The sequence below is a fragment of the Lytechinus variegatus genome, chromosome 7 (assembly GCF_018143015.1).
Source record: "Lytechinus variegatus isolate NC3 chromosome 7, Lvar_3.0, whole genome shotgun sequence".
NCBI classification, from domain to species: domain Eukaryota; kingdom Metazoa; phylum Echinodermata; class Echinoidea; order Temnopleuroida; family Toxopneustidae; genus Lytechinus; species Lytechinus variegatus.
In genome coordinates this window covers 5,087,370-5,103,769 of record NC_054746.1, presented here as the reverse complement: position 1 = coordinate 5,103,769, position 16,400 = coordinate 5,087,370, and the positions used below count along the sequence as shown (strand labels likewise).

Genomic DNA, 16,400 nt, shown 5'->3' with positions numbered 1-16,400 from the left:
TGGCGGAGATAAACAAGCGCTGCGATGGTAAAAAAAGCGCGGCGAATATATTTATTTCTTTCAATTAACGATTTCTTTTCGTACAAATAAAGTTGAAGGTCAAGTCCACCTCAGAAAATGTTGATTTGAATCAATAGAGAAAAATCAGACAAGCACAATGCTGAAGATTTCATCAAAATTGGATGTAAAATAAGAAAGTTATGACATTTCAAGGTTTCGCTTATTTTTACAAAACAGTTATATGAACGAGCCAGTTACATCCAAAAGAGAGAGTTGATGATGTCACTATTTCTTTTGTTTTGTATTGTTTGAATTATACAATATTTCAATTTTTACGAATTTGACGATTAGGACTTGCTTGCCTGAAGCACAAAATGTTAAAATAATGGAATTCCACGTGTTCAGGGAGAAATGAAACTTCATTTCACATGACAATGACGAGAAAATCAAAATATTTCATATTTCAAACAATAAAAAACAAAAGAAATAGTGAGTGAATATTATCATCGACTCTCTCATTTGGATGTAGCTGGCTCGTTCATATAACTTTTTTGTGAAATGAAGCGAAACTTTGAAATGTCATATTAACTTTCTTATTTTACATCCGATTTTGATGAAATTTTCAGTGTTATGCTTGTTGAATTTTTCTCTTTTTATTCAAATCAAGTTTTTGTTGGGTGGACTTGTCCTTTGAATAATACACAAGCACGAGCAGTGTTTCAATGTTTTTTTTTTTTATTGAAGTCGATGATGTCACATGAGATAAATAATCTACAAGATGTACATCAGGCCATTGAGTTTGCCGTGCCTGTTTGGGCATTTAGCATTACCTGCCAACAATCCGCTAGCATTGAGTGGGTTCAGAAGAGGGCTCTGCGTATCATTGCCTGGCCAAATGTCTTGACATACATTGAACTTCTACAAAGTATGAATGTGTCATCTCTTAAAGACAGACGGAGTGAACTTGTTGAAGGATTTGCACGCTGGTTGCTAAAATCGAAACGACATCACCACTTCTTGCCTGAAACCTGTAGGGTTAGAACTGGTCTTTCCCTAAGAAATGCACATCATCTTGAGATTCCTCGGACTAGAACAAAAAGATACCAACAGTCGCTAATCCCCCACTTTGTGCAATTGTTGAACTCTGTAATATAATGTAATTTTATATGCAGCTTTATTTTTTTAGCAACGGTAACACTTTTTGTACTCCCCTTTATTGTTTATCTTTAATCTTAATGATTTTATGTTAGGTTTGTCACCTTTTTATTCCAATGTTCTTTTTTTTTACTTACTTTAGTTCCACCTACATGTAATACGACTATTATTTTTTGTTTCGTTTATTTATTTTACTATAAAGCATATACTGTACCAGTCACATTTCTTTGACTATATACCTATTTGCCTGTTTCGGCCGGAGAACATTGGATTCAGTGCACTGAATTTGCTGTTCTCTGGTTTAGGCAGGTAAACGGGTGGTCAAGGGATTGTGACTGGTGGTGTACTATCTACAGTATATCACATGGTTAATTCCAGACTTCATACCAATCTATTGTAACATCGTATTTATTTCGCTTTAGTTTTATGACTGTCATACAAGGCTCAAACTAATTTGAAATTGCAATTATTCACAACATTGATTTGGTTTATATTTTTATAGGACTTATATATTATTTAATTTGTCTTGCTATTTACATTTTTTTATATACATGTACATATTTTTCTTGTTTTAAATATGATATTTTAAAAGTGTAAATGTTAATTTATATATGTTTTTAATACTCGCAACTTTGCTGATGTGATTTTGACGATGATAGTTTTGCAATGTTATAATTTCAATCAATAATCTTTTTTTGAGATTGTCCAAATTATTTTTTCTGGCTTTATTTGTTGATTATTTGTCAAGCACTAGAATTGTGATATATTTTAATCTTTTAATAATATACATGTACATTTTTACTTTGTAAATATGATATGAGTCTTCGGACTTTTGTCAAGTACCATTTTCACAATAAAACCAGAATTGAAGAGAGAGAGGTAAAGACCAAGTGAAATAAATTCATTGGCGGCGGAAGCCCAAAGAATTAGAGGGGGTCTACCTTAGTGATGGACAAATGTAAGTAAAATAATTTGACAAGCAAAAAAAAAGGTCATCAACCTAAATTTTAGGGGGGGACAAGAGACATTTTAGGGGGGGTCCACCAGAATTTAGGGGAGGGGGATGCAGGAAACAAAATTGACAAGCAAAAAAAAAAATTATCAACTAGAAATTTAGGGGGGATCGTCCCCCCATCTCAATTTTTTTTGGGGACCTGCCCCCCCCCCCCCCGCCGCCTATGAATAAAGATGAACCCGGGGGGGGGCACTTACATTGACGAGTGGATACCATGCGCGACCAAAAAAAACCACATAAAAAGGATGTCTTTAATCTCTAACGTGATAAGGGTGTCAAAACACAAAAATAAGGAAAAAAGGGTATCTATTTCGCTAGGAAAATTACGTGTTTAGGGTCGAATTGTCTGATTTGCGCGAGGTGTAGGAGGTGGGGTCGTACTAAACCAAATTAGGTAAAGCCGACGACCAAAGGACCCGTAATAATAAAACATTCCTGTACTTAATTGTTTAAGGGTTCATTTCATCAGGGAATATTTGCCAAGAGTATCGTTTGTTTCCAATACTTGTTAAGGGTAGGGTTTCACACACCAATACTTGTTAAGGGGTGCATTTTCAGAAAATGGAAATTACGTGTTTAGGGTGCTTTTCGAAACCCCATGGTCGCGCATGGTATCCACTCATAAATGGAAGTGCCCCCCCCCCCCGGGAGATGAACACTGATTCTTTCTTGGAAGTTTGTGGTCTTGAAAAAGACCGTTATTAATTCACGCACAAAGCAATTTTAATTGACATACCTTGTCATGTTCCCTCGGTCTCTTTCAGCGGGAAAATATTGAAGGCGGCATGATTCTTTTTAATACTTACGCTATTTTTCCACCTGCAATAGAATATTAAATTGCATGCAAACTTCGTGTATCACCGTGTCATCTTTATCGTTGCACGCAAATCGTGCATCATCATTTACTATTGTCAACATAAACGTGCTCTATCATCATCATCCTCGTCGCCATCATAATAATCCCGGATAATAATCCATGCCTAACAAGTTAAAATCTAAATCACTCATATTCATCTCAATGTTGTAACTTTAATTATCATTTTATGGCAATTCATTGACGAAATCGTTCTTATATCATTATTGTCACCATTATCATCACACAATTCATCCAAAATAATTTGTATTCACAACCAACCAGCCAATCATCACCACTACCGCTATTTCCCGCAGCAGACCACAGCACACATCGCAAGGTAGGTTTTATTATTTGGCCGATGAGACTTGGAGATGCAAAACAATAGAAAAGATCAAAAGGTAAATATTTTAATTTCATTATCCATGATCGATGACGATGTAAAAATAGAATTTAAAAATGAAGAGCAAGGTGCTGCTAATCTTCCTGGCTCCTGCAAGGAAGATAAAAATGATAACATGTTAAATCAATGTTCCACATAATTTCATAAATAGTAATGACATTCATTACAATTAGATAGGTTGTTAATGTTGTTGACAAAAGTCTTCCAATACATATTGCAAACGTACTATTACACATGCTATAGCCAGGGAGGCCCCAGACCCCCAGACAGAGTCAGGTCGCTTGAGTTGCACGGTCTCTGACTGAGCTCTGCTACGTTAAATATATGGAAACAAATTTAGACCTAAATAGAATTCAATTTGAAAAATAAGTTATCACGAAATGTTTTCTTAGTTAAGTCATGCTTTTTACTATTTCATCCTATAAACGCGCTGTTTTAAGTAACATTACAATGGAAGCGTCATTGTAGTCCCAAACGTACGCATACGTGCTGTTTTGACCACGTATTCAGCGTTCGCGGGCGCCGGGCTCGCGGGACACGGCTTATGACTATGACACGTATAGGCCGCACCCCGACTTTGCTTCTTTTTCTCATAAAAAAATAGTGCTGCCTATATACGCCGGCAAATACATGAATACGGTAGTTCATGATTAAAATGCGCCTCATAAAATGGGCGATACCAAAGACAGTCCTTTCAAAGACCCTCTCGTGCATTCGCCCCCTGAATGGGTATTATTCCATAGTACTTTGCAAGGTTCCTTCGCGAGAGATGTACGCGGATATACGTACAGTACAGCGGCACGTTCGTGCCCGCGGCACGGAGATTTACTTGACGGGGTGCGTCATGGAGACAGTCGATGGTCAGTCAAAATCTAGCACTGGTGCGTCATATTTTTTCGTCCAGGCACAGTCATCGTAAGAAAAGGTCCGTCACAGTCGAGACACACAGGTGCGTCATGGTACATGAAAATCCGACTCACATCTGACAAGTGACGCACCATCCCCGGGGGTCGGGGGGTGCGTCTTACAATTGATAGGTGTATTATATTGATTGAAAGAGGCATAAGAATATGTTTTGGGGGGTGCCTGCCTACCTGGATATACCATTCCTTTTAGAAATTAAACCAGCCCCCCCCCCCCCATCACCTTATTCCTCCTTTCTTTCAAGTTGTTCATCAAAAATGTTATGATGGAATACTTTCCTTTGAAATCTTATCTTTGAAAAATTCTACACTGTATAATTTATTCATTTTGATATTTGATTAAACTGATCATATCCCGGGGGGGGGGGGGGGGGGCACTTACATTGACAAGTGGATACCATGCACGACCAAAAAACATGTAAAAAGGATGTCTTTTTCAAGATAGGGCACATAAGGGTGTCAAACACTGAAATAATTAAAAATGGGTATCTATTTTGCTAGGAAAGTTACTTGTTTAGGGGTTCAATTCAGGGAATACTTGCCAATAGTATCGTTTTGTTTCCAATACTTGTTAAGGATAGGGTTTCACACGCCAATACTTGTTAAAGGGTGCATTTTCAGAATATGGAAAATATGTGTTTAGGGTGCTTTTTGAGATCTCATGGTCCCACATGGTATCCATTCGTCAATGGAAGTGCCCCCCCCCCCCCCCCCGGATCATATCACAGAAATATTTATGATTACATATTTGTTTGTTTATTTGTTTGCTTGTTCTAGGAATACGAGAAGGACTGCAGAAGTATGGATGGATGAATTCAAGGTTCTTTTTTATAATGCTAGACCTTCTGCCAGAGGAAAATTTTATGGAGAGTAGGTATTAATTGTAGGAAATACATGCTTATTAACTACAATTTATTTTTTTAAAACTTAGATGGTCTAGTGAAAAGTGCATTGTAATTATTCTATATCATGTTTCTCACATTGATGAAATTAATACTTAGTTCTTTAAATATTCTGTGAGTGTAAGCTAATTTGTATAGGGTGTAAGTGTATTCAATTATCTTATATTTAAATATAGATTTAAAGACACTTATATTCTCATATAAATTAGCTTACAGTCATTATGTTTAGAGTACTTCTATTATTATCATGATCTTCAACATCTGTTAATTTCCATCAGCATTTTCCCTCTCACGAAGGGTTTCTACCGCCTCTTGCACCATGGTGACATTCACTCGTGATGACTTTGATTAATGTGGAAAATGTGACAAAGAATGGCAACAATGCAATTTTCACCTAAAAAGTCAAGTTTGTTATACGTCTATTCATATGTAGGTTGTAAACAGTGCAAGTCATGAACTGAAATCTTTGCAAATTTCCCCTCCTAATCCAAACTCATGAAAGTATATATTAGGCATATTACAAATAACACTTGAATGGAAATGCTTGCTTCTGTGACCTTTCAAACCGCTATGAAGTCTCCTGCAAGAATAGGATATATAGTCAGAATAGTCGGGCCAGGCTCAGGAAATGCACAGTAGTAAGTAGCTTCCCTCTCATTGAGAAATATATGATTCAATATGAATCATTTCATATTGACCATCGTGTACGGCTGTCCCTTCACACAAGATAGAGGGCAGTATTTCCTTTCGTATGCGTGTTAATTGCAGTGAAAATGTGGATAACATATCAAATTTTTGTTCTGCTTTGAAAGAATTTTTTTCTGTATTTTGCCCTTTAGTTCATATGATTCAACCTCATGTTGCGTTTGTAAGGCCTGTATCATTTACTAATTCTTGGAAGCCCTGGTTGTATTAAATTAATAGAGATTCGCAACAAGGCCACGATATCAATATTTATTTAGTTTTGATAGCAGGCTTGTGAACTGAACCATCTGTTTCAGTTTACATGCTGTTGTCTGGTAGATACTATGCTATGTATTTCAAATTTCTTTATATGTTTACTTTGACTGTTTCATGTCTAAGTATGTTTACACATGGAATAGCTTGTTCAACACTTTGAGCCTTAGCTCTTATTTTACCCCTGTCACAATTTGGCATGAGATGATATTTATACAGCCCATAGAGCTTCAACCAGGCATGTTAGAATTTGATATATCTCTTTGTCTCTACTGCTCAGTAGAACCATATCTCCTTTTCTGTGTCTTCAAATAAAAATAGTGATTGGCATTTATATGTGGGTGCGTCGTGGTCTTGTGGTTCTGACTCTCGCCTTTGAAACAGAAGGTCATGGGTTCAAATCCTGGCCATGGCGTGTTTTCCTTCAGCAAGAAAATTATCCACACTGTGCTGCACTCGACCCGGGTGAGGTGAATGGGTACCCGGCAGGAGTTTTGGATCAATGCCAAGAACTGATACTGATAGAAAAGAGTAGACTTCAGTTTAGAATTGAAAATTGATTATCTTAAATTATGCTTGAGCAAAATTGAATGAATGTTCAGGAAATCATTATTGCAATGTTGATAGCACACTCCATGTTGACTTCAGTTGATTTGATTAAATAGGACAACAGAGTTAACAGGTAACTGACATGATTTGTAATATGAACAACATCAATTCTTACCTATATTAACTAGAGAAAATCATATCGGGGCATTCAGCTAGAGTGCTTAAAGACTACATCTGAAATATGATATATTCATACATAATTGAGATTTTACAACAACAAAATCTAAGGTAAAAGATAATAATAATGAAAATAATAGCACTCAGTTTTGATATAAACACAATTACAATCAAGTCTCATAGGGCTCAAGATATGTTTCTTCAGCTTTGTTTTGATGATATTGGACCTTGTGTTGTTATGATATGACATTGTTTTCCTTTTTTATAGCGTGAGCGAGAGGAAGGAGTTACGGAAACAGCTGAAATGCCAATCATTCAAGTGGTATCTAACCAACGTATATCCTGAGCTCAAGTGAGTGTTTTGATTGAGGGCCCTGGGATTACAATGTTTAGTCTACCAGGGTAGTCCTGACCTCTGGCAGATCCAGGGGGGGAGCAAAGCCGGCCCCTGCCAGCCCCCCCCCTTGAGAGGACAATTTTAATTTGTAATGTAAAAAGATGTCGTGAAAACAGAACTGTGTCCCCCCCCCCCCTTTGAAAGTGATGACCTTTTTTTTTTCTTCTTTTTTTTTGCTTGTCAAATTTTTCCTCTGGAAAATGTGCCCCCTCCTTCTTTTGGAAAATCCTGGATCCTTCCCTAGTCCCGACTATGCCTCCAATATCCCATCTTTGATGATGATATGGTTACTCGGTCATGTTTCATAGAGACTCAATGTACTAATCAATTCACAGTTCCTTTAAAAAGTTCACTGTCGGCCAATCAAATTGAATGATTTTAAGAGTTTAAAGAGGTTATTGCAAGTTTGTTATTATAACATGTATTATGACATTGGCCCTTAATTTTTTTTTTAAGGTGAATAGGATTCTTGCTTTATAAGGAGTTATATCATACTTTGTTTCTCTCTCTCTTTTTGTGTCTCTTGTTTGTCTGTCTCTTTCTCTCTCTCTCTCTCTTTCTTGTAAATTACTTGAAATGGGAAAAAATTATTTCCAATAAAAGAATAAATCTTGATTCTACATTTACATATTCAAATTCACTTATTCACACACGGTAAAAAACAGCAACAGTAGTATATACATTGCATATACATGTAATATAATATGACAATTGACCGATACATAGATTAAGCAATAATGATAAATAAAAGATACAGGGAAAAATAAAAATGCAGTGGAATAAACCAGAATCCTGTAAAGCTTGTGAACGTGATATATAGCAATGAATTGCTGCTCAGCAATATTGAATTTAACATTGAAAGATTCATATTGTTTGCACGTGGGTATGTGCTCAGAGAAAATAGATGAATTATAATGTAATACCCGCCTGTAATATGTATTGCATGCATGAAATAAGTGTGAATTGTTATTACTGTATGGTTATCATCCTGTATTTCCTTTCATCTGTTTAATGGGTTATATACCCTTAGGGGCAATCATCATATTTTAAAAAAAATTGTTGGTTTTAACCTGGGAGAGAGAGATCAATTTGCATTCCTCATTCTCTCGACAAGAGGAAAAAAATGATAATCCGCTAGAAATAGAATAAAAGGAATACATAGATACAGAGGGTCTGCAAAATGATTTGATGCACATGTATATGTGACAGAACCCGATATAGCATTGATATCGTCCTTGTCATCCTTGCTTATGATACAAGTTAGCTATTAGGTGTTTATAATTCCCCAGTACATAAGGGTTTCAATTGAGAAAACATTGAAGCACTCATGCAATGATATTTAAAGGCCACCGCACAACTTACGATTGTTCGCGCTCCAATTTGGAACAAATCGCATTTTGCTCATTTTCTGAAAATGTGAATGAAACATATAATTTTATTTGAGGTTAAAATTAATTGAAAGAATACTAATATAACCATTTTTAAAGACTGCAAGCCTTTAATTTGGAGTAAAGGTCAATTTAGTTTTAAATCGTAGCCAATCGTACAACTGCTATGACGTACTAGATACTAAATTTGATTTTATTCTGAGAAGGATGATAGCACAGTCACAGATTTTAACATGGGTATTCGTACGATGATTTTGAACATTACACAGTAAGATATTCCAAATCTCGATATTAGCATCAAATTCTACTACGTTTTATTCCAAAATTGAGTCACAGGTGTTCGGTCGCTCTAATGCATATGGTAGCTTCCTTTCCCCTGTTACTGTTAAGGTTGTTTTAAAGCACATTTGGAATCCCATACAATATGTTCTATTTCCTGGAGGGAGGGGTATTGGACAAAAAAAATCATCAAAAAAATCCTTTGAATATAAGATTATTTTACTTCACATTTATGACGTGTCTTTCACCTTAATAAAAAAAAATACACATATGAAGCATTTCAAATATTTTAATAGCATGTAGCATTATTCTCTCTCTCTCTTTCTCTCTCATGGGAGAAGTGTAAGTTCATCAAAAACATTTTGTCACTGCCACCCCTGCCAAAGTATTTGACATTAATATTATACAACTCTTTTTCCATTTTCCCTGTGCTAAATATAAAAGGGCTTAGTATTCAATGTCAATGTTTTAACACATCTTTCCATTACATCCTTTGCTTGATATAGGGGCCAGCATTCAGTTATAAAAGTATAACGTATATTTTCATATTCCATCTGCTTGGTATAAAAGGGTTTGATATTCAATAGTAATCACTCCTTTCCATATTCCCTTTTGTTAGATATAAAAGAGTTTAGTATTCAATGTTAATGTTATAATACAACTTTCCATATTCTCCCATTCTAATGTAAAGGGATTGTTATTCAGTGGTAATATATCACAACTACCAATATTCCCTGCTAGATTTTTTTTGCCTCTTAGAGGATTTATTCACATCCAAATCAGGGGTTACACAGTAAATCACATTCAAATCAAAGGTTACACAATTAATCATAAATCATGAAACATGAAGTATTATTACAATAATTACAAAATCATATCTATGTTACATAGATTCTTCTTACACGAATTAGGCAGTTCTTCTTTTTCTTTGGTCTTTTTACTAGCAATGCTAGATATGAAAGTGGTTAATATTCAATGGTAATATCATTACCCACCTTTCTATATCACCCTTCGGTGGACATGAAAAGATATAACATTCATTGGTAATGTTATTACACACCTTTTCACACTCCATCTGCTAGATAAAATAAAGGGCTTAGTACATCACCCTTTCAAATTCCTCTCTGCTAGATGTGAAAGGGGTTAATAGTCAATGGTAAAATTATTACACACCTTTTCATATAGCCCTCCGGTTGATATGAAAAGATTTACTATTTATTGGCAATTGCACACCTTTTTTACACTCCCATATGCTAGGTAAAATAAAGAGCTTAGTGCGTCACGTTTTCAAATTGCCCTCTGCTAGATGTGAAAGGGGTTAATATTCAATGCTAATATTATAACACAACTTTTCATATCGCCCTCTGGTGGATATGAAAAGATTTACTATTCACTGGTAATATTATTACACACCTTTTCATATTACCCTCTGGTGGATATGAAAAGATTTACTATTCATTGGTAATTGCACACCTTTTCACACTCCCATATGCTAGATTGAAAAGGATTTAGTATTCAATACTTATATTGTAATACACTTCTTCATATTCAATTCATTTATTTTCTCTTTCAATCCTTTTACATTTACAATGACAGTTCAATATACATATTTACAAAACAATAATACTATGAAATCGAAAGAGAAGGAGACCAACTAAAAAGCAGAGCTTGTAGGGTGAAGGCCCCCTTTAATAAGTACATTTGATGAATCAAAAATAAGATGAAATAAAGAAATTAACAAAATATATATAATGACTAAAAAATAAACAAATGAAAATAAATAAATAATAATAATATTCCTTTTTGCTAGATATGAAAGGGGTTGGTATTCAATGGGTTTAGGTGGTCGTCCCTTCATCCATCCTTCCTAGAATGAGGTTAGCCATCGTTGTTGTTTTAAGTGGTCAACGTCATGGTCTCTGCTTTCTGAAGGAGCCCTCATTTGCATTTTGTGGTCGAGCTTTCTCCGCGTAGGGATGATTTCCCTGGATAGACGGCTTACTCCACACCGGGACTCTACGGTACATCTTAAAAGCATGCCATCAATGAAATAATGCTTCGGGCTACTTTTAACGGTTCATCAAAGGATGGATGCGGATGAGGTGATAGAAAAGGGATAAAACTGTTCACCCGTCATGTGCCCCCGTTTGACACAAAGACAGTCACTGAAATGTACATTAACAGATAGATCTCTCTCTTTGCTTCACTTTTAGTCATTTAAAATATCAAGGTGATTATTAATGGCAGGTGAAAATTTGTCAGGTTCCTCTCTTTCTCTATCTCTCTATATTTGTTTTGTTTTTGTTTTGTTTCTTTTTGCTTTTCATATTATCGTCCCTTTTTTTTCTCTCCTGCACTATTTCTAGCTCTTCTCTCTTCCTCTCTTTCGTTCTCATTATACTCATACTATCCTCAAATATTGTCTTTTAGAGAGGTAAGTTTAAGGTTACATAACATTTGTCTTGAAGAAGAATGTTATGTGCAGCTAAATTTTTCTTCCTATTACCTTAATACCCTGTCTCCCTCTTGTAATCTTCATAGCTCTCCCCCCCCCCTTCTCTTTCTCTCTGTCTTCCAATCGCTTTTGCCTATCTAAGCACAAAGGGTGTAAGCATTAAGTGTCCTGACATTTGTCTTGAAGAAACTTATACCATGCAGCTTTCACTGTTAGCAAATATCTAATAGAGAAAAATTATTAGATATGGGTTGATATCCATTCTTTTAATCATAGAATTTTTTCTATCCATCTGAAATATTGTTAAGTTTTCTTTCAAGCATGAACTCTCATTACACTATTCAATGCCATGACACAGCTAGGCTTCTTTGTTTAATACGTCACATTTACCAAATTCCAAATGTTTGGCTTTTTTTCATCAGCTTCAACCCCAGAAAAAAGTTGATTTGAATCAACAGAGAAAAATAAAAAACAAGAATAACGCTGAAAATTTCATCAAAATTGGATGTAAAATATAAAGAAAGTTATGACATTTTGAAGTTTTGCTTATTTTTTCACAAAACAGTTAAATGCACAACAAATGAGAGAATTGATGATGTCACTCACTATTTCTTTTGTTTTTTATTTTTTGAATTATATTATATTTCAATTTTTACGAATTTGACGAATAGGACCTCCTTGCCTGAACCACAAAATGTTAAAATAATGGAATTCCACATGTTCTAGGAGAAATAAAACCTTGTTTCTCATGACAATAAGGAAAAAAATTGAATTTCGTATTTCATATCATAAAATACAAAATAAATAGTGAGTGGGTGATGTCATCAGTCCCCTCATTTGCATACTGACCAGGGTGTGCATATAACTGTTTTGTGAAATTAAGTGAAACTTTAAAAATGTCATAATTTTCTTATTTTACATCCGATTTTGATGAAATTTTCAGTGTTATGCTTGTTTGATTTTTCTCTTTTCATTCAAATCAACTTTTTGTTGGAGTGGACTTGTCCTTTAATGCATAAGTTCAGATCTTATCCTGATGATGATGATGGTGGTGATGATGATGATGATAATGATGATGATGATCCACAGCATTTATATTGCTCCATATTTCTGTTCAAAACATTCCTAGGCCCAGGCTCATCCTTCAAGAAATTAGTGGATTGACTGTTGATGGTAAAGAAAGACCCACAAGCATTTTCCTTCAATTGCTGATAAATTGTGAAGCTCTAACTTTTACATACATCACAGAAATATTCTTATCTTGGATGTTACATGTAAAAAGGTTGAACATTAATAATAATGATAATAATTGCCAATTTTTATATAGCGCTTTTCCCACAATGGCTCAAAGCATGTTACAGCATATTTTTACCCTGGTCATTGGATTCATTTCAATCCCGCATGACAATTGCACGATTTCCACTCCCCGGGGAGCATTCCATTCCCGAACATTGTGCATTGTGGGATAAATATCGTTGGCTAATTCATAAATGGTTAATAATAAGTATGATCACTGTGTTTAACTCTGCGATTAAGTATTACACTTTTTGTTTTGATAAATTCCAAAATTAAGTAAGGAGTATAAACAAACACTTGTAGCTTAAATGGTATGTGAAAAAAATCAAGACACCTGAAAAAATCAATCCCCTTACTACCGACACTGTATAGTGTCATTGTAAGTCACTGAAAGTCATTGTAGCTTGTCGAGTGCTGTGTGCGCCTCACCAGCGACTGACTGGAATACTCCCCAGGGAGTGGAGGATGTGCACACATTGTGTGTGGGAATGGCAGATTGAATCCCATGACCGGGGTAATAATATATCTGTAAAGCGGTTAGACACATCGTTCCGATGTATTAAGCGCTATATAAAAGCGGATTATTATTATAGTCTTTTTGATGGCTAAGCGGTCTCGGTTACTAACAATCACTTTCTTTCTCGTCTCATCTCTCTGTGTAGGATTCCTGGTCCTAATGAGTTAGTATATGGTCAGATCAAACAAGGTAATACCTGTTTGGATTCTTCGCCCCATCCGACTGGCTCGGCATGGCCTCCTGTCATGGCTCGATGCTCAAAGAAACAAAAACGTCAGGTAAGTTTTCAAGAATTACTCAATGCGAGCATTTCATCAGCATTTTTCATCCGGACAAGTCGTCGGATCTGACAACTTTCCTCGACTATGGCTGGGAAGCCACGGTTCCTATGGTAACTGTCGGATGAAACACACTTTGTCGGAAAAAAAATCAAATGGGTCCTTTCATGAAATGCTTTCTTGGTCAACAAGCAGTTGGTCTACTTTTCATGCCACATGGGTTAGACCCAAATGGTCTTCTATCACTTTGGTCTACATTACAATTGATCTCATACCCGCTTAGTTGAGTTCTCATTTAGTCTAATTCCAAGTTGGTCTAATGTTCACTTTGTCTATTTTTTATGTTTAAAGTTGTTCAAATTAAAATTTAGTTAAACTTAGTTTCATCTAACCTTTTATATATATATATATATATATATATATATATATATATATATATATATATAGTTAGACCACATGGAATAGTAGTTGAAAGTCTAAATGGAAATGGGTTAATTGGCAGTTAGACCAATTTGGAATTAATCTTTTAAAACACTATCTAGCAAATTATCTCATAAATGGTGACTTGAGTAGTTTTCCTGGCTTTACCATGGTTACTTGGCTTTCAGATGCAGCCTTTCTCAAAAGAAAATGATTACAAACACTTTTAATAGGCAATGGAGTATCTTTGCAATATTACTCATTTCCTTTCTCCATTAGCTCCATGATTGGAGTTGTATAGATCGATATTGCACTGTCAACATATTATATCTTCAGGGCTAGCTTGATGTCGTCCATTGTGAATACGAGAAGTATCAATAAGGGTGATTAATAACACAGCCCTAACACGACAGACTTACATGTACAGTATGTAAGGTAAAAGGACTTTCCCTGATTGCCATAATATGTTTGTTACCATGGCAGCGCAGTACCCAGCACATTACAAAAATTGTGTTTCACATCTTCATTCCCAGACAGACGAAGGAAACTTGTTCAAAAAAGTCTGTGTCACTTCTTTTTGCATGAATCCTGCTTTAAAGGTCAAGTCCACCTCAGAAAAATGTTTATTTGAATCAATAGGGAAAAATCAGACAAGCACAATGCTGAAAATTTCATCAAAATCGGATGTAAAAAAGGAAAGTTATGACATTCCAAAGTTTCGCTTATTTTTAACAAAATAGTTATATGAACGAGCCAGTTACATCCAAATGAGAGAGTCGATGATGTCACTCACTCACTATTTCTTTTGTTTTTTATTGTTTGAATTATAAAATATTTCAATTTTTACGAATTTGATGATTAGGACCCCCTGGCCTGAAGCACAAAATGTTAAAATAATGGAATTCCACGTGTTCAGGGAGGAATGAAACTTCATTTCACATGACAATGACGAGAATATTAAAATATTCATATTTCATATAATAAAATACAAAAGAAATAGTGAGTGATGTCATCAGTTCCCTCATTTGCATACCTATCGAGATGTGCATATAACTGTTTTGTGAAATGAAGCGAAACTTTAAAGTGTCATAACTTATTTTACATCCGATTTTGATGAAATTTTCAGTCTTATGCTTGTTGAATTTTTTTCTTTTTATTCAAATCAAGTTTTTGTTGGGGTGGACTTGTCCTTTAAAGATGATTTTTGATTGCAGCTTTCCTACAGTTATTTCATCTATTGTCACCGTTGTCACTGTGATGATTGGTAATGAAAAGCTGCTCTCAGGATTACGGTGAGAGAGACACTGCTCTGACTTTGAACAAGATGCCTAATATGTATGCCAAGTCTCATGGGGCACTGGATAAAAATTGAGGGAGTAGCTCATTCTGCAAGATTTGCAACCACCTGACCATTGGACCAACTACCCGTACACTATGTATATGTATATACATGTATTCCCCTTCAAACTCGTTCAAACTCTTTTTTTTAATAAGACCATTGGTAGAAATTTAGTTAAAATACTGTATTTATAAATAGTTAAATATACAGTGACAGCAACAAGGTAAAATACTCCATCCAGGCCCTGTTACATAAAAAATATAATCGATTGTATAATTAAGCCTATGACAAACTGTGTTCAAAATGTTTTGATCAGTTGTGAATATCAGTTATCTTAATGTTAAATCCATTCATTGTAAAATTAGTTTATTGCTTGCAACAAAATTAAAGTCAATGCACCTCTCCCATTAGTACTTTAGTGTTTGTGAAGATTCATCTTTCTAAAACTTGACCCCCCCCCCCGGAGAAATTTGTCTTTTTCTTCATCTTATGATGATATGAATGTGTGTTGAGCCAAAGTCTGCAGGCCTGATTGAATTTGCTTTTTATTTCACTTTCATGAAAAACTACACTGAAAATGTAATGATGATGCAGTACTGATTTAATATTTGGAATTGAAAAAAAAAATAATAAAGAGGGTGACATTTCTTTTAGAACACAAAACCTGAAATATTTACTCAATTGTGAATGTGAGGTCAGGAGACAGGACCAATGATGATGATTTGAAATAATTTTCTAAAAAGTTGTCTTCATATTTCTTCCGTCTTTATTTCCAGTCGTGGATAATAACAAAAGATGACACAGTCGAACAGGATTCTATGTGCTTGACTGTCACCTCAACTCATGAAGACTCGCGGGTTTATATCTCTAGCTGCATTCCAAATGATATCAAACAGGTGAGAGATCATTGTCCCATCTATTTATTTCCATGTTGTTACCTTTGTTTCATATTTTGGAGTGGTTGAGAGGAGGGAATGGGTATTGGAAAAATGAAAATTGATTGAACACAGATGCAGCAATTTCATTTGAAGTGTAATAATAATGATAATAAATTTACATAGAGTTATGTAGTTCTTTATCCATATTAATTACATGCT

At 35.1% G+C, this 16,400-nt stretch overlaps 1 protein-coding gene across 1 annotated transcript in view; it reads left to right on the top strand.

Moving 5' to 3' along the window:
* Positions 1 to 16,400, top strand: part of LOC121418270 (polypeptide N-acetylgalactosaminyltransferase 16-like) — a 53,049-nt gene that overhangs the window by 35,001 nt on the left and 1,648 nt on the right. The window contains exons 6-9 of the mRNA XM_041612046.1: positions 5,127 to 5,219; positions 7,203 to 7,286; positions 13,412 to 13,544; positions 16,080 to 16,199. Coding sequence (XP_041467980.1) covers positions 5,127 to 5,219; positions 7,203 to 7,286; positions 13,412 to 13,544; positions 16,080 to 16,199 — 430 coding nt within the window. The remainder of the gene's footprint in view (positions 1 to 5,126; positions 5,220 to 7,202; positions 7,287 to 13,411; positions 13,545 to 16,079; positions 16,200 to 16,400) is intronic.